Genomic DNA, 19696 nt, shown 5'->3' with positions numbered 1-19696 from the left:
TGTTGTGAAAAGGTGTTTGAAGAGCTTTGTAACGAACAGGATTCCACCGATTTCAGCCCAAAATTACTAAGATAAATTTATAAAATTACTAACTACGATCATGATCGCAGATTATTTTCATGTGCAGAGTTGAACAGCACAGTTAGTCGTAGAAATGTCTTTTACTGAATTGAACTTCAAATAATACAGAAGTTTTGCTGGCTGTAAAGGGTTAAAGTGCCCGTGATAACTTTTGAGAACCTACGCAGTTGGATGCTGAAGCAATAAAACCACAGGCTGTTACACGCCTTGAACCTTTCCACATTTCCTAGTGTGACAGCATGGAACTGAAATGGACTGCACCGAGATAACACTCCATCAGTGTTCACAGGATAACCCATAATACTCATGTGGGGTGAACAAAAACCTGTCTACAAATACACAATGTAAACAAGTGATTGGCAGTGTCATTGTTAAACCCAGAATACACATGTATAATCTCCCGGAGAGGTGATGCAGGCTTGTGTATGAGATTGCACAAGCGTTTATTAAGCGTCTAAAAGAAGCAGCACATCAGTCTGTACGCGGTGCAGTTCCTCTATTTATTTTCATTCCATTTTAAAGCCGCCATTACAGACCGAAATATTTCACACGAGTTTTGTAAAGACACGACAGAGCAATGCGGGTCTTTGCTTTAACCGGTCTCCTGCTTTATGTCTCCGTACACACAGCTCCCAGTGGTGAGTAAATGATTATACTGTACACTTAATCAAGGCAGATTCACCTGCATTTTACTGCTGATTTACTGCACAGGTTCATGGCGTGTTCAATAAAGTCATCAGAGAGATCAGAAATTACAACAAACAGGCAGATATTAGCAAAATCTGTGTACATTTCAGTCCTTGTTATATTTGTTCTTACAGACATATCCAATCAGATCCGCACAGAGGGGAGTGACGCACTTCTCTTCTGTGTAAATGATGGTAAAGTGTTGTGGAGTAAAGGTGTTGATGGAGGGAGAAGGGACATCCTCACTGCTGAACGTGGAGAAGTCATCATTAAACACAATCCTGATCCAGATAACAGATACACTGTGTTCAGTGATTCATCACTCCATATAACGGATCTGTCTCTCTCAGACTCGGGGGTTTACTACTGTAACTCTGTTCCTGTGGTCAGTCTGACTGTCACTCCATCACACGGTGAGTGTAACTTGTGAATGTTTGCATTTTTTATTTAAAACATAGAAGACTAAATGCACAGGAAATGTTAACGGTTAACACTTCTTAAAAACAAAAACGTCAGGACATTTATGACTAATGTGTTCCAGTTAATGAAATCCGGAGAGCTGGAAGCCGTAGAAAACATTTCCACATTTCCACATTTGGTCTGTGGGCCAGATTCTGTCCTCTGTCTCGTTTCATTCGGCATGTAGTAACTTGCATAAAAACTATTTTATATGGTCTGTCCTAACTACCGCTCTATATTTTACACATCTTACATTTACATTTATTCACTTAGCGGACGCTTTTATCCAAAGCGACTCACAAATGAGGAAATACAAGCGAAGCGATGTATCAAGCGGAGAACAATACAAGAAGTGCAACTGTACACGATTTATAATTGAGTTCTAGAGAAGCAAATACACAATCAGTAAAACATGGGTTTAACGGAACAGCTAGTGCGACTGATGCAAGTAGGACCTGCTTCAAAAAAAACCCAAAAACGCTTTAGAAACACACAAGGTGCTGTCAGTGGAACATGAAGAAATATACGCCATGAAATCCTGATCCTTTTCATGATCTGTACGAGTGAGGTGTGCTCATGAGGTTTGGGTGGATACAGACGGTTGTAAGGGTGGTGCTGACATAACACGTGCTATTTAATCATGCAATCAATAAAAACACGCTATATTAATATTTCCTTTATGACAGTTCTACTGAAAATGACGACATGATGAGGACAGCTAAAAAGAGAAGAAAAAAAACCCTTCTTTCCTAAATCTGGAGGAATAGTAACGCTGATTTTGTGGACCTTTTCTGACGAACATGATTATAGCACAATGTTATATACACTCGGCTGAACTGTGTAATATTTCAGGCGTATCTTCCACAGCCATGCCTCTGGGTGCTGGCTGTTACTGCGTTTTACAGATATATTTATAAATATGTTTTTTAAAGTTGCCGGCTGTGTTTTTAAGCCGTATTAACTGTTGTCCTGTGCGTTAAAAAAGGATCATTTATGTTCTCAGCAGAGACGATCCCATACTGTCAGATGGAAGATACAGACACAGAAGCAGGTAAACAAAGGCTTTATTCATAAAACTTCCAGACAGGTCCAAAATGTGAGACCAAAACAAGGTGAGAGCAGGCAAAGGTCAGGAGATGTGCGAGCAGCATAAACTGGGCTAGGCCAAGAGCAATAAACAAGAACATCAGACTCTAGAGCAGAACCAGAGAGACTGACCCGGCGACCCAGTCGACATTCTTATACTATATTCTAAAAGTATGTACTCTTTTTGTGAAAAGATACATAAGATACATACTTCTGAGCGTGTATTAAATAAAAATTTCAACAAACCTCAATTAATACACGTGTTAAAATACCGTCTTACTTTGTTTATAAATGCTGCAGTTTATTGGTTCGTGCAGTAAACAGTGTCCGTTAAAAGAATCTTAATGTTAAAGCATGAACACATTGGAATTGTTTTTTTTTTTTTCATTTGTAGTGTTGTTCAGCTGCATTAAAGTCTGACCGAATCTACAACCTGTATAACTTTTATTATTACCTGTACGTCCAGGTAGCACCGCCGAGACAGCGGACGCTTCAGGTGAAAACGGTAATCACTGAAAGCTTTATCTTCACACAGTATTTCATCTGAGATTATATCTAAATTGATCACACCTTAAACATCGTCATTATCATTAACACAGAACATGAATAAATCTTACGACATATTGTAAATGCAGAGACCTGGAGGATAAGACCCACCCTGGAAATAGAGTTAGATGGAAAAGGTTTGAAATTCATTCCATTTTTAACACGTCAATTTAGATTTTTATGAAAGATCAGGATATCTGGTGCTGTGTTAATGATAAACACCGCGTCGCTGTGTTCCTGTGAAATAGTGAGTGATGAAGCACAGTAACAGTAACCACTGCAACTGAAGCTGATTATTTTCCCGTAACAGCATGTCCCGAAGTGTTTTATTCCTCTTATACCACAGCAATTTACCAACGATTACAATTCTAAATGATTAACGAGTGACACGTGGTCGCTTTTATCCATTTATCATTACACCGACACAAAGAGATTAAAGGGGATAAAGAGAGAGAATAAAGAGAGAGAATAAAGAGAGAGAGAGAAAAGAAAGAGGGAATAGAGAGAGGGAATAGAGAGAGAGAATAGAGAGAGAGAATAGAGAGAGAATAGAGAGAGAGAATAAAGAGAGGGAATAGAGAGAGAGAAAAGAAAGAGGGAATAGAGAGAGGGAATAGAGAGAGGGAATAGAGAGAGAGAATAGAGAGAGGGAATAGAGAGAGAGAATAGAGAGAATAAAGAGAGGGAATAGAGAGAGAGAGAAAAGAAAGAGGGAATAGAGAGAGGGAATAGAGAGAGAATAGAGAGAGGGAATAGAGAGGGAATAGAGAGAGGGAATAGAGAGAGGGAATAGAGAGAGGGAATAAAGAGAGGGAATAGAGAGAGAATAGAGAGAGGGAATAGAGAGAGGGAATAGAGAGAGGGAATAGAGAGAGAATAGAGAGAGGGAATAGAGAGAGGGAATAGAGAGAGGGAATAAAGAGAGGGAATAGAGAGAGGGAATAGAGAGAGGGAATAGAGAGGGAATAGAGAGAGAGAATAGAGAGAGGGAATAGAGAGAGGGAATAGAGAGAGGGAATAGAGAGAGGGAATAGAGAGAGGGAATAGAGAGAGAGAATAGAGAGAGGGAATAGAGAGAGAGGGAATAGAGAGAGGGAATAAAGAGAGAGAATAGAGAGAGGGAATAGAGAGAGGGAATAGAGAGAGGGAATAGAGAGAGGGAATAGAGAGAGAATAGAGAGGGAATAGAGAGGGAATAGAGAGAGGGAGAGAGAATAGAGAGAGGGAATAGAGAGAGGGAATAGAGAGAGGGAATAGAGAGAGGGAATAGAGAGAGGGAGAGAGAATAGAGAGAGGGAATAGAGAGAGGGAATAGAGAGGGAATAGAGAGAGGGAATAGAGAGAGGGAATAGAGAGAGGGAATAGAGAGGGAATAGAGAGAGGGAAGAGAGAGAGGGAATAGAGAGGGAATAGAGAGAGAATAGAGAGAGGGAATAGAGAGGGAATAGAGAGGGAATAGAGAGGGAATAGAGAGAGGGAATAGAGAGAGGGAATAGAGAGGGAATAGAGAGAGAATAGAGAGAGGGAATAGAGAGGGAATAGAGAGGGAATAGAGAGAGGGAGAGAGAATAGAGAGGGAATAGAGAGAGGGAATAGAGAGAGGGAATAGAGAGGGAATAGAGAGAAGGAATAAAGAGAGGGAAGAGAGAGGGAATAGAGAGAGGGAATAAAGAGAGGGAAGAGAGAGGGAATAGAGAGAGGGAATAGAGAGGGAATAGAGAGGGAATAGAGAGAGGGAATAAAGAGAGGGAATAGAGAGAGGGAATAGAGAGAGGGAATAAAGAGAGGGAATAGAGAGAGGGAATAGAGAGAGGGAATAGAGAGAGGGAATAGAGAGGGAATAGAGAGAGGGAATAGAGAGAAGGAATAAAGAGAGGGAAGAGAGAGGGAATAGAGAGAGGGAATAGAGAGAGGGAAGAGAGAGGGAATAGAGAGAGGGAATAGAGAGGGAATAGAGAGAGGGAATAGAGAGAGGGAATAAAGAGAGGGAATAGAGAGAGGGAATAGAGAGAGGGAATAAAGAGAGGGAATAGAGAGAGGGAATAGAGAGAGGGAATAGAGAGAGGGAATAGAGAGAGAATAGAGAGAGGGAATAGAGAGGGAATAAAGAGAGGGAATAGAGAGAGGGAATAAAGAGAGGGAATAGAGAGAGGGAATAGAGAGGGAATAGAGAGAGGGAATAGAGAGGGAATAAAGAGAGGGAATAGAGAGGGAATAGAGAGAGGGAATAGAGAGGGAATAAAGAGAGGGAATAGAGAGAGGGATGGTGAGGGAACAAGTGTTTATAGCTGCTGTAATGTAAGTGAGAACAGGAACTGACTTGTTTTGTAGACGTTCGTTAACATTACGTGCAACTACAGTACACGTGTGTATTTATATATTTATATATTTATATATTTATATATTTATATATGAGGCAGCAGAAACGGATGAGTGCACTTTGCTTGTTCTGGAGCTCAGTTAATGGATCGTGTACAGTTGCACTACTTGTATTGTTCTCTGTCTACATACATCGCCTTGCTTGTATTTCCTCATTTGTAAGTCGCTTTGGATAAAAGCGTCCGCTAAGTGAATAAATGAATAAATATAAATGTAATGTAAGTGCAGGTATCGACTTTAATGATGGAAAAAACAACAACATTCAGATAAATCCAAAACCTGAGGCACAGACAGATTCCACAAACAGTTTAATGTCCGTTAATCAAACAGAGTTCCAGAGAGAAGATGGTGTGGGGCTTGAGTTTGTGACCCGTGTGTTATTGAACTAAAGAAGGGAACAGAATTACAAGCGTGATGATAAACATCTGTAATCAGACTGTAATCAGACTGTAATCAGACTGTAATCAGACTGTAATCAGACTGTATCTCTCTACAGATATCCAGCAGATCACAACTGAAGGACTTTACTGTCTGGATCCACATCCATGACTCCACATCACACATTAACACACACACACACACACACACACACACACACACACACACACACACACACACACACATTAACACACACACACACACACATTAACACACACACTCACACACACTCACGCACACACACACACTCACACATACATACACACTCACACATACATACACACTAACACACACACTCTCACACACACACATGCACACACACACACACATACAAACACACTCACACACACACACACATACATACACACACACACATACAAACACACACACACACACACACACACACACACACACTCACACACACACACACACACTCACACACACACACACACACACACACACTCACACACTCACGCACACACACACACTCACACATACATACACACTCACACACACACACTCACACACACACACAGCTCTCCCTCTCCCTCTGTGTGTGTGTGTGTGTGTGTGTGTGTGTGTAACTGTGATAATAAATATCATTATTACATCAAACATTTATTGCTGAATTTCTTACACTACAGTGTGACATTATTATTTACTTCCTCTCATATCATTATTTGAGTTTGCTTCAGTAAAGTGAACTTCATGAAGTATTTTACAGTGAAGTCTGTGATTATTTGGCTTTGTATAAAAGTAAAGATCAGTAAGTAATTAAACTCACTCGAAACACATGAATGCTCCGGTGTAACTGTAAGCTGTGACGTAGTGTATGTAACGTCATCTGAGTTTAGTTTCATCTACACTAACGCTCAACTCATTTCGCCCAGGCTGCGTCTACACCCTCTCTGATCTCGTTAGAAGTGTAGAAGTAAATTTGGAGAGACGATGTGCTTGTAGGAACGCGGAGAGCGCACGTCCCACACGACGAGACTCAATCGTTCTACATGTCAAGAAACACAGGACGTGCTTTCTACAGGAATCACTCTTATGATCTTCTGCAGTGACACTCACATCAGCATTCGCTCTTCATGTCTTCTGTATTAGAGTCAAACCCAGACTGATCTCACGCTAGCTTCCTATGTACTTACACATCTAAATTTACACTGGTGCTTGAAAGTATGTGCTCCTTTGCTTTCAGTATGTGGTGTGTTCCCCTTGTGCAGTGATAACTGCAGATAAACGTTTGGGGTAAGTGTTGATCATCTGCACATCGGCTCGGAGGAGTTTTATCCCGTTCCTCAGTACAGAACAGCTTCAGCTCTGGGATGTTGGTGTGTTTCCTCACATGAACTGCTCGCTTCAGGTTCTTCCACAACATCTCTACTGGATTTCCAGAGCATTATCCACATGCTCATACGGTATTTAGAGCTGAAACATTCAGTTAAACCGGGTTTAAAATAAACTATGAGAAATTTATTAGCATTTATGGCATTTTACTGCCTGAGTTTTGCTGAGTAGAAAGGGTTAACATGTCCAGAATGAAACCCTGGCTTTCTCATATAGGCTTGTATCTCATATTTTGCGCAAGCTTAACTATACAGATGGAAGTAACACCTTTTTTTTAAACAGTCAGCAGTCTGCACACGGTGCAGTTCCTCTATTCCTATTTCCCATTTTACAGCCACAATCACACTCTGAAGAATTTCAGATCAGATCTGTAAGGACATGTCAGCAATGTGGGTTCTTGCTTTAGCTGGTCTCTTGCTTCACAGCTCCGTACACACAGCTCGCAGTGGTAAGTAAATTATTATTCAATAAAACACAGCAGCTTCGCCTGCATTTTACTGATAATTTACTGCACAGTTGTATGTAAACAGGGGCGTAACCTGGCCTGTAGTCCTGAAGATTTTCTCTTTAGCCTCGAATAATTCTCCACTTGGAGCGGTTCATCACAAAGTAACTGAATGTCAGTAAAGGAAGACGGCGGTGTTGTAATTTTATATCTTCTGTGGACGAAGACGAGACCAATCAGACAGGGTTTACAGGAAAATACGTGGAAATACTCGTGTCTTATTGGCTGACAGAGCATAAGGACAGATAATGTACTCTGCATGGCACTGTAGCAGATAAACCCATACAACGATAGCTTAGTTGTGCCTCCCCTTGGCTAGCGAGACTAAACTAGCCAAGTCTCATGTTAGATAGGTAAAAAGTGTTATATTTTATGGTCTGGTATTCTGCAAACGGTGATGACACCCCAGGCAAGTTTTATTCTAAATCCAACTTTTGTCCAATTTAATTTTTTTAAGAAATCATTCCTCATATGCAAGAAATAAATATGCATGGAAACAGTCTATTCTCCCTGCTGAAGAAGACAATAGAAACCTTCTTAGAATTCGTAATGGATTTAATGGTTATAATGGGAATTGTATTTGTTTTAATGGAAATTGTAATGGTTCCTGTGGGTCTTTACTGGTAATTTGTTGCCTCCTATTGGTAGCATGTAATGTCTAGTGGATTCCATTGTGGACCAATAATGGTAATGGTTTTAATGGTTAGCTAATGGTTTGTAATGGTATTTGTAGTGGAAAAATGTTCATTTCTGTGATGGTTTCTATTGTTTTTCTATTATTTTTTCAGCAGGGAACTGACTTAAATGAATATTTAATAATATTTAATAAACATTTAATACTCCATGAATATCCAGATGACTTTGTTTATTTTTACTGCATTAAACATAACAGACTGTCTAAAGCATTCATTTGACTTTAATTCAATTTAATTTCGGAGTCCTTCCTTCATTCCTTTGCTTCCCAGATTATTTAATTTAATTCTATTTGACATTTTATTATTTTTCACTGTGTCCTGTCTGACTCTTTACTCAAACCTGCTGAAAAAGAAGAAAAAAATAGAATTTGTAATGTTTTTAATGGTTCTAATTTGAATTGTATTGGTTTTAATGGACACTGTTATGGTCCCTGTGAGTTTCCACTGGTAAGTTGTTGCCTTCTATTGGTGGCATACCAGTGTATACCAGTAAGTGGATACCAGTAAGGACCAATAATGGTAATGGTTTTAATGGTATTTGTAGTGGAAACCGTTAGAATGTCTGTGATGTGGTTTCTATAGTTCTCTTCAGCGGGGTGTTTTTAAAAGTTTTTTGATGGAGAATCTGGGCTCAGCCCCGGGTGGTTAGTAGTCCAGCTAAAGCTCCTGGTGTTATATAAAGACATCGGAGAGCAGATATAAAAACAAATAGGCAGATATTACCAAAATCTGTGTACATTTCAGTCCTTGTTATATTTGTTCTTACAGACATATCCAATAAGAATGGCACAGAGGGGAGTGACACACTTCTCTTCTGTGTAAATGATGGTAAAGTGGTGTGGAGTAAAGGTGTTGATGGAGGGAGAAGGGACATCCTCACTGCTGAACGTGGAGAAATCATCATTAAACACAGTCCTGATCCAGATAACAGATACGCTGTGTTAAGTGATTTATCACTCCATATAAAGAATCTGTCTCTCTCAGACTCGGGGGTTTACTACTGTAACGCTGTTCCTGTGGTCAATCTGACTGTCACTCCGTCACAGAGTAAGCATACAGTAACTTTGTCATGTTTGTATTATTGATTCAAAAGTAAGTCCTCTTTACCCATGCTTTAATTAGATGCACATGACCAATTATTCATATTTATTTTGTCTGTGTTAAAGCTAGAATTTTTTAAAATTATTATTATTTTTTTTAAATTATAACGTAAGTTTTTAATACTGAATTTGATAGTGTGTTGATGCAGTAAACAGTGTCAGTTAAGGGAATGTTAATGTAAATCATTACCACATTAATTATTATTTTTTTATTTGTCGTGTTGTTTATCTGCATTGCAGCCACAACCCGTATAACTCTTATTATTACCTCTACACTCAGGTAGCACCGGCGAGACAGAGAAAGGTTCCGCTGGAAAAGGTAATTCATTAAAACTGTCCTCACACACAAAGGTCTATCTGTAGAATAAAGCTCATATCCGCAGTGTTCCTATCAGAAGACACGTTATACAACGTGATCAGTAAAGCACTCACACAAAAGTGTTAAGTGTTCACACAAATGCTTGGAGATTGCAAGCAAAACTAATGGCGCTCTCTGGGTGGGAGGGGCATTCTGTCTCCCCCCTGTCAATCACAGTGACACTAGCTGTTCATCAGGGCTATGAGCTCATGTATCCAGAAGAAGGCAGATAGCTCTGTCTTCTGTGTGTGTTACTGCATGAGCAACAGTTTGAGAAGGTGTGATTGTCTGGCTTCATGTGTCTCAGAGGAAGCATGTGTTAGCCTTCGCCCTGGTTGGTAGCTGTCACGTGATCGGTAAGAGCTGAGTGGCGGGAGAGAATTGTTAGGTGAAATATATATATATATATATATATATATATATATATATATATATATATATATATATATATATATATATATATATATATATAATTTCAATAGAAATTCTATTTCTAACCTTTCAGATTTTGATTTAGTCCAGAATAACTAATGCTATATGAGCAGTAAAGACTTGTGTGTCTAACCCTAACCCTGACCCTAACCCTGACCCTGAGCGACTGGGTGGTGTGATGAAGTGAAGTTACTGTTCCCACGTCGAGGTTGATTATTTCCCTATAACAATATATATCCTTGAGTGTTTTATTCTTCTTATACCACAGCAATTTGCCAACAATTAATTTGTTAAATTTATTATATCATACCTTTTATATTTATCCATTTACAGTTACAATTAATGGGGGAGTACATTTCTAGTTAGTTCCAGTTCTCACTTATATTATAGCAGCTATAAACACCCTCACCAGCATTTTTATCTCCTGTAATTAATAAGACAGAAAAAAAGCAGATTGTCATTGTATTGTCATAATGAAGTCCAAGGAGACGGATGCACACTTCTTAAATCAGACACAAGGAAAAGACATGTGGAAACAACAAACACAGAGAAACAAGAACCTGGAACAAAAACTCAGAGACAAAGGCTAGGACTAACAGAACAACGGACTAATGAACAAAATATACACAGTGCAAACATCAGCTCAGCTACTCATGAAAACAAAACACCGGCACGACACTTAACAGTAACTTAACACAAATCTGCCACAAACCCATCAAAACCTGACAAAATGCCCCAACTGACAAGAGGACATAAACAGGGGAGCAAATCAGGAAAATAACAAACAGGTGAGCCTGATCAACACAGGAAATAAGGCAAACCATGGAGGAAGTAATTCTACACTTGGAGTCCGGGTGTCCTCTAGTGGCCCACGGTGGAACTACCCCTGGAGGCCATGACATTAATAGATAAAGTGTAAAAGACATTTTTCTGAATAGCTTTCAGTGTCGATGTTTCAAAACCTGGATTCCTACTTGTGTCCAGCACACATGCTGAGACCTTTAACACAAAGTCTCATGGTGACCTTGAGGACACGAGTTTACTTTCCGTAGAGTTCGCCTCACCTCATGTGTGTATAATGTTAGTCCTGTGTCATTGTTGGTACTTTGGGCTTTGATGCTGATTGTGAAACTGGACAAGGGAGTGGTTGAGCTCTTCAGTTAGGTTGGCATCACCGCTGTGAAGACTGAGACCCCTATTGCTGTAATCTATGACAGATTGGATATCTTCCCACGTACACTGGGGATAATTATTGTAACAGATATAATCCTCGTTATGTTGTTTGTAGTGCTGTTTGGCAGTCCTGTTTTCCTCTCTTGAGATCTGGCCTGGATTCACTGTATGCTACAGCATCGCCAGCTCTGAAGGCCATGTTCCCTCACTTTCGTAGTCTTCAAACCTCATTGTTTATGCATGGTTTTGGTTCTTGGTGTAGGACAGGACCTGGTGTGCTTGGTCTCAGACTCCAGTCTGTGCTTTGGAACAGTCCTGAAGCTGTGAATTGCTCCTAGCTCCATATTTTACTACTTTGGAGACTTGTGTGTCCTGGATAACGACAGGTTTGTAACAGTACAAGATGGGAACATGGATAATACTCTATTGATGTTGGTGTAAACCTTATCCAGATTAGTTTTTACCCCTGGTGGGCATTTCTCATTCTGGTGGAATGTAAGTAGTACCATCTTGCGGTTGACCCAGTGGAAATCACCTACAACAACGACGTAATTGTACTTTTTTTCCACCTTGTATGCTATAATTTCAGTTACGTTTACAGGAAACCACTGACCAATGACAGTTTAGACAAAAAAAGTGTGAAATTCATTCATTCGTAACCTTTCATTTAGGGGATGAAATCAGATTTCTATCATGTTTGTATACGAAACTACATTTTCAACCAACTCTAATTACAGAGTCTCCACACCTTGTATAATTCCTACTCTGTGCTCTACTTTAATGTTTAATCTGGATATTAAATGTGATTTTTTTTTAAACCAAAAATAAAACCATTTAATATAATTCACAACACAATGTAATTCACTTAATTAACTCGATGTATACTCTAGACTCAGGGACCAAAAGTGATGATGGTGATGGTGATGATGAGAAAGATGATGATGATGATGATGGTGTAAAAGGTTAGTTATTCACTGAGTTATTTACACTTTACTGGCCCTTTCAATCATGAATTTCTGAGATGTGAAGGCCGGCATGATGTGAGATGAAGATGTGTTCTCAGAGTGGATCGTCGCTGCTGTAGTGGGTGTGAGCTGTGTGGTGCTGTTGCTTCTGTCAATATGGGGATTTTTCACTAAAAGGAAAGGTGAGAAATGGTGACTTCATTAGAAACTATTTGTACTTCATTACATTTAACCTAATTATGTGATTCTATAGTAGTATTTATGCTCTATATCTCAGCAGCTCAACAGAACCACACAGTACACACAGTACACATGTGTGACTCCGTTATCAACCTTCCAGCAGACCCACAACCTGGTGAGTCTACTATTAATACTAACTGCAATTTCATCAGATCATTTTTAATTAATCAACACAGTAAGTATCAGTTTGGAACTGAACACAAACCTGTTATTCAGACTGAACAGATCATTTGCTCTAAACTGGTACAAACAGGTATGAAAAGGAAGTGCACTCGTGGCAGCTGCCGGGGATGTTACAGTAGATGGAAATGGATTCAAAGTGCCGCTATTGTGCTATATTAAAAGTGCCTAATTTTGTTTTAGCAGTCTCATGCAGTAGGTGTAAATGCACCTACTAATTAATTTTCTCATCATTTACATTGCAGCATCAACTCTTTTAAGGGAGCGTACTCTGCTCTGATTGGTCAAATGTCCCAGTCTGTTGTGATTGGTCTACTGCTTACAGTGTGTGTCAGAAAGGAAACGCCCGCTACCATATCTGAATTTCAGCTCAGTAATAATGTCGGTTCTACAATATCGATTTGAGCCCGAGTCCGGTAGTGATACACCGGAAGATCAACCCGAGCCACCGTCGCAAGCACGACGAGAACAGGACGTTTCTCAGTGGAAAGTTTATACATAGTTTGGCAATAACGTGATTTAGCCGGTTAGCAGAGGCTAACAGCTAACAGGCTAACAGCTGTGCACTGGCTGTACATGTATACAACAGAAAAGTACTCATTTGGAACACTCGGTAGAAAATATATACATAAATAATTAATCATACTTACAGGTTGTGATCCAGAGGCGCCAGATGGTCTAAATAAAGTGGGTGTGGTCGCGTCTTTAATGAATAATCCTTTCGCAAATCCCTCGTCAACTTCAGCTAGGTTTGAGAAGCAGTCGTCAGTGAAATGACGGGAACACGAACGCTTTACATCCTCGTACTTTGGGAGTCTGTGCAAAGGGGTTTTGTTTTTGCAGCACAGATAACAACGTCTTCTAGACAGGAAGCTGACTCTTTCAGGACGCAACCTCAACTGTAGTGTTTGAGGGCGCGTCAAAGCTGTTTGAGCAGCCGATGAAGACCAGAGATGGGTTGTTTGTTACAGACCTATGTAGGTTAGTACAGGAAGTAAAGTCTGGAATTACCGACGACTCGTTTCAGCTGTTCAGAATCGCTTCCTTCTTTTGGGAGTCGATAACGCCGTTTGTTGTGCGCTTTTGATTTTTGAAACTTTGCAGATGTTTTACATTCACAAACACCGACATACTACATGAAAGGTGATATTTGAAAAAGCACAATAGGTGCACTTCTAATCTAATATCTATCAATAGCTCAACAGTTCAACTATTAAGGTTGACCAATACATTATCTTCTGAGATCTCACTGATGACATCAACAACAACAACAACAACAACAAAACCACTCAACTTACGCTTCCGTCTTCTGTCCTTTTGTGTAATTTGTACTTTGATTAGATAATGTGAGATCAGTCTATCAACGTTTAGTTCCTCCTCCAAACACACTTTAGGGTGTAAATGATAGTAAGTAATGTAAAGAGAGTAAATGATCCACTGTGTTCACGTTCATTACGCCTGCTACTGAGTCTGTAAGATGCTTACTGATGATGCGTTGTGGAAATGTCACTGAACCAGGCTAATAAGAGTAAGCCCAAATGGAGCTACATCTAGGGGGCGTGTCACTCCATGTAATCACGTGACACAGCTGTTACTGACTGGCTGTGTGGATCTACAGCACCTTGTTGATGTGAGAGGACAGAGGAGATTGGGCAGATGGGTTCAAGCTGACAGAAAGGCTGGAGTGACGAACCTCGGGGCTGATGGGCTGCAACAGCAGAAGACCACGTCAGGTTCCACTTCTGTCAGCCAAGAACAGGAACCGGAGGCTGCAGTGGTTGAAGAAAGGAAGTGAAGGATGAAGAAAAATGAAGAATGAAGAAAGGAAACAAACTCGTATGGTTCTCGTGAACTCTGTATAATCACTGTGGTATAAACACTAGATTATTATTCTCTCAGCTGGCGTACAGGATGTACAATTCAGAGCTGGGGTTCCCAGTGCTCCATGTGCTTCATAGCCCTAATCCCAGTCAGCTCATTCATCACCTGATTACATACGGTACATTCCGTATATATACGAATGAGTAAAAATGCGAAGAGTATTAAAACAGCATTATTTCTGTTGTGTATTTGTAACAGGATGTAGTGTTACACACATCTATGACGTTACTAACGAGCCTCCGGAAGCCCCACGGTGTGGTGAGTTCACTACTAACGCAGCGTTTTATTTCATTATTCAGCTTGTAGAAGTGTATCATCAGCAATTACATGATGTTTTTTTTTAATTGCCGTTTTCCAGCTGATCAGCAGAGAGAGTGCGATGCTGTGTATTTCCTGGCACAAAGTCCAGCGTCCAACGCTACAGGTTCATATCTCAGTGTTTCTGTCATCATATCATCACGTTATCATCTTTTTAATAAGGCTTTTAATCCTTTAATAAGAATTACAAACTCAGACAGCTGTTCTTTTCAGCTGAACAGTTTTCTGCTGTGTAGAGTTTCAAACATTTTCTTGCGTTTCAGCCATTAAGTGAAAGTATATTCAAACTAATTTTATAAACTACTGTTTCCCGCCAGTTTGTTAGCAGCATTATAGATTGTGATACATGCAGTTCAATTCAATTCAGTTCAGTTTTATTTACATAGCGTTTTTTACAGTGGACATTGCCCCAAACCTCCTTACAGAAATATATAAACTCAGGAAATAGATTTTAAATGTATGAATTTATCCCTAATGAGCAGCGAGAGGTGACGGTGGTGAGGAAAAACTCCCTGAGACGATATGAGGAAGAAACCTTGAGAGGAACCGGACTCAGAAAGGAACCCGTCATCATCTGGATAGTGTGATTATAAATAAATCCCTTCTGTAAATTCACCACAGTCTCAACATGAAGACTCTTCCACGGAAATCATGAACTGTCCACTGACGGAGACCCGAGCGCAGAGTCCGTTTGTGCAGCTGGTTGCGTGTATCATCGTGTATCATTCTGTATGTCTAAGAGACAAACAAGGCATTTTGTACAATTAATGATAATGATAATGAGTGTTTATTGATCACTTATACACTACAGCACTGTGAAATTCTTTACTTCGCATACCCAGCATGGCAGGAAGTTGGGGTCAGAGCGCAGGGTCAGCCATGATACAGTGCCCCCTGGAGCAGAGAGGGTTAAGGGTCTTGCTCAAGGGCCCAACAGTGGCAGCTTGGCAGTACTGGGGCTTGAACCCACGACCTTCTGATCAGAAACCTTAACCGCTAAGCCACCACTGCCCCTAACTCTCCTTTATATAAAGGACATGTTCATGGTCATCCTGTTACTCTAATTACACGAGTAATGAACCGAATCTGTGTTTTGGTCACATGGCTTCTGGAACATTTAGTATGATGCCTATATTCATTTTTAAGCTCAAATTAATAAAAAAAAAATTCAACTAGTTTAATGTCATTTTTCTGCTAGAAATGTATGCATATTAATGATACGCTAATAAACATGAGCAATCGTTGGTTTGGTGAAGTTTTCTGTGAGGAGATGTTTATGTAAGGTGTATGGAAGGAGTCTCCAGTGTCAGCGCTGTGTAACAGTCAGAGGTGAAGCTGTAGGTTTTCTGACATCTTCAGGACGGAGGAGTTTACGCTTTATTTAATAAATATTCAGTTGCAGGAAGCATGGTATACATCTGTTACCTAAAGAAACGAGTCTAATGAAACCTGCTCTGCTTTATCAGGTGATCAGGAGAGAGAGGGCGAGGCTGTATATTTCCTGGCAACACATCCAACGTCCAACACTACAGGTATATACGCACACACACACAAACACACACACACACACACACACACACACACACACACACACACACATACATCTCAGTGTTTCTGTTATTATATCACCACATCATGATCTTCTTCTATCACCAAAATGGCATACATTCCACTCAGGGTGAGTGGAGGTGCTAATTAACCAGCAGGACAGTGTTGCTCCTGTGATCCCCTGTGATTAAATGTGAATAACTGTCATAACATGATCACCTGTGATTATTTGTAAATACCTGTGATTATTTGTGATTATTTGTGATTATTTGTGATCATCTGTAGACGGATCACAGTGTGCTAATATCCGGTATTACAGCACTCTTGTTCTTGTGATATTGCTTAGTAATATATGTTTATATGAAGTATAATAATAAACAGGATGAGACGGAAAAAAGAAAAAGGATGAGAGAAAGGATGAGACGTATTGCCGTAGAACAGCAACACAGAGTTTATTACAGGAGAAAGTAGTTAGTAGTAATTATTTGGTTTGTTTGCTGTCCGAGACGTTGTCAGTCTGAGAGTGATGCTTCACACTTTAATGCTTAAGACTACACAGAGAGATGTTTATTCATGGCTGTTATTGTAAAGTGACACTATTTTACTCACTATTTCTGAGTTGGGTTTTTATCAAATTTCACTTCTTGTCTTTATTTCTAGAAGGGGACCAAGTTGGACCGCTTTACACCATGGTCCAGAAGCCCAGAAATAACACCTGAAGTTTGTCGTTATATGATTATTAATAATAAATACAGCTGCAGCTCTAATCTACTGTGTTTAGTTATTAATAATTAGATGCCGTAATCGTGTTACGTTACAGTTTTTCTTTAATGAATTCATCTTACACGTAATCCCATGTACGCATTTCTGTGTACTTTTCTGTATTAGCAATAAAAGTTGCCACACACTGTTCACTTCCTGTTTTGGTGAATCATCTGGAAACTTCTGCATCCTGCAGTGTTTTGTGTAATTATTTCATCTAATTATAGACTATGACACACAACCTCATTTTTGGCAGCGATTTGTGTGTTTGTGTTGTGAGAGTTGTTCACGAGTCCCTCGTTCGTCCTGAGCGGTTAAACCGCCCGCTGTTCTTCAGAAAAATCCTCCAGGTCCTGAACGTTCTTTACTTTTCCAGCATCTTCTGCATATTTGATCCCGATCATCCTGTTCAAAAGTTTACACCCCCCGGCTGTTAATGTATTCATCGTGTTGCCTTCTTGATCATCAGTGAATGTTTGGACCTCATGTAATAGTCGTGTACGAGTCCCTCAGTCGTCCTCAGTCTGAAAAGACAGATCTGAACATCATATAGCTGCTGCTGGAAGAGGACTCAAATGTGCAGAAGATGCTGCAAAAGTAAAGAATGTGCAGGACCTGGAGGATTTTTCGGAAGAACAGCGGGCAGTGAAAGAACAGTGGGTTTTACTGAAAGAAGAATTATGAATGAAAAGACTCTGAAACTTGTTTTTTTCTGAATTATAAACAATGCAAAACAATGTGCATTTCTGTCTGTATAAAAATAATAAATAAAACAGCGGTTTAATGTTGGAAATGTATTAAGGGTTCAACATACCTTAAAAATAAATAAATACTTTAATAAATTCTCCCAAAAATGTGATTGAATAAACGGAGTCTCTGATCTGGGGAAAGATCGAATGAAACACAATGAGCTCCGTAGCAGCGTCTCTGAGGCGTCGTTGTACCGGAAATAGAGCTCCAAAGTCGCTAAAATGCCGGATTACGCTGCGGATCAGTGGTGCGGAGTGGGTTAGGGTCAGGGTTTACAGTGCAGTTGCATCAGATGCATCAGAATCATTTCCATGATGTGAATCCGCATTCCTATGATGCATGTCGCCAAATTTTTGGACTGCGATGCATGAAAACACCCCAATAATCAAACATTAACATGAATTTTTCACAAAATTCTAACTGGACTTTATTTTTTTAAAGAACTTTTCAAACTTCAATTTTACAGAAAATCTCGAGTAAATTCAGTATGGTTTTAATGAGATTACAGTATGCTTTTCACAGCATTTGTAGTGAATTACTGTTTGTTTTTAGTAAATTACAGGGTGTGTTGCCAGACTTTTTATTAAAGTTTTTTCAGTAAATTGCAGTGCATTTTGGCAATACAGTATTTTTAGTGAAGTACAGTAAGTTGTTAGTAAATTACAGTACATTTTGATTAAACTGCAGAATGTTTTTAGTAAATTTCAGTGATTTATGTCAGCATTACTTAGTAAACTATAGTCATTTTTTTGTGAATTAAATTTGAAGTAAATTACAGCGTGGTTTTCATGAACTTTAGTAAGGTTTTAGTAAATGAGAGTAAATTGTTTAAAGGAAACTACAGTAAAGTTTTAGTAAACTTAGTAAACAAAAGTACATTTTTGTAAATTACATTAAATCTTTAACAAATTACTGAGAGTTTCTGGCAGCACTTTTAGGAAAGTACAGCAAATTTTTAGTATCTTTAAAAAAACAAATTACAGTTTGTTTACAGGAAACAGTTACCACTAAACTACTGTCATCACAATAATGCTTACAGTGAATGACTGTTATATCACTGTACAATATGTCACTGTAGAGTTTAGTGTGAATATTGTGCAGTCTAAGACAGGCGTTTGCATCAGGCAGGTAGGGGGTAATGTAATTTTTGTGAAAATACATAATCATAAGAAACGGAAGTAAAAAATAACAGAATGACCAGCGAGGTTCGGGATAATGTTGAAATATGAAATACACAAAATAAGAAAAGTTTGGCAATGTGTCTGACCAGTAGAGTGTGTCGGACGTGGAAGTGAACATTTCAGACAGCAATAACGTAATGATGAACCCACGCGTCTGGCAGCACGTCATTCTGTGTTCTTCATTTCCTCGTACTTTCCTATTGAAACCAAACCCAAATGATCCTACATCAGTTTGGCGAAGACAGCGGACGATGTTGGTCCTCACTTTAACCGCTCTAGTGCTGTGCATCACCGTACACACGGCTGAATGTGGTGAGTAAAGCACAATCCATTTTTATACAGTGTTCCTGTAGATTTCTTTAGTATTTAGCAGTTTTGTGAAGCACTGTCTCATTTCCATGATCAATAAGCAGTGAATAATGTTCTAGTCTGTTCCGTTTCTAATAATCATTTGAAATGCAGAGTTACCGGTTGTTTTTCTTTTATCTCATATTTTTATTGTGTCATGGTATACATTTTGTCTCGTTTCGGCTAGTTTGTATTAAACGGAAATGCCCACAAGGTTCAGTTCTGTTAAAGGAC

At 39.4% G+C, this 19696-nt stretch overlaps 3 protein-coding genes across 18 annotated transcripts in view; all 3 read left to right on the top strand.

Moving 5' to 3' along the window:
• The first annotated feature begins 206 nt into the window (after window positions 1–206).
• Window positions 207–19696, top strand: part of LOC108274808 (uncharacterized) — a 79957-nt gene continuing 60467 nt past the window's right edge. The window contains exons 1-2 of one of the 2 annotated variants that reach the window (XM_053685717.1): window positions 207–719; window positions 903–1181. In XM_053685717.1, the coding sequence (XP_053541692.1) occupies window positions 659–719; window positions 903–1181 (340 nt within the window). In that variant the 5' untranslated portion in view covers window positions 207–658. The remainder of the gene's footprint in view (window positions 720–902; window positions 1182–19696) is intronic. The other variant, XM_047160046.2, reaches the window with a different exon arrangement.
• On the top strand, window positions 7191–17333 carry LOC128634916 (uncharacterized). Of its 4 annotated transcripts, none has more exons than XM_053685722.1 (10): window positions 7191–7474; window positions 8995–9273; window positions 9607–9645; window positions 12180–12251; window positions 12341–12436; window positions 12532–12609; window positions 14754–14813; window positions 14914–14979; window positions 16340–16405; window positions 17082–17333. In XM_053685722.1, the coding sequence occupies exons 1-10, from the start codon at window positions 7405–7407 to the stop codon at window positions 17138–17140; spliced, it is 885 nt and encodes a 294-aa protein (XP_053541697.1). In that variant the 5' UTR covers window positions 7191–7404; the 3' UTR covers window positions 17141–17333. The 4 variants fall into 4 exon arrangements, with proteins under 4 accessions (XP_053541697.1, XP_053541700.1, XP_053541699.1 ...); XM_053685725.1 differs by having other exon boundaries at window positions 7250–7474; window positions 12186–12251; window positions 12353–12436; XM_053685724.1 differs by having other exon boundaries at window positions 7250–7474; window positions 12353–12436; window positions 12535–12609.
• The window catches only part of LOC128634917 (uncharacterized), a 16837-nt gene continuing 16205 nt past the window's right edge, over window positions 19065–19696 (top strand). For all 12 annotated transcript variants that reach the window (XM_053685739.1, XM_053685734.1, XM_053685730.1 and 9 more), the window contains exon 1: window positions 19065–19426. In XM_053685739.1, the coding sequence (XP_053541714.1) occupies window positions 19252–19426 (175 nt within the window). In that variant the 5' untranslated portion in view covers window positions 19065–19251. The remainder of the gene's footprint in view (window positions 19427–19696) is intronic.

This window comes from Ictalurus punctatus, chromosome 14 (assembly GCF_001660625.3).
Source record: "Ictalurus punctatus breed USDA103 chromosome 14, Coco_2.0, whole genome shotgun sequence".
Classification (NCBI taxonomy): Eukaryota; Metazoa; Chordata; class Actinopteri; order Siluriformes; family Ictaluridae; genus Ictalurus; species Ictalurus punctatus.
This window is presented reverse-complemented; position numbering and strand designations above follow the sequence as displayed.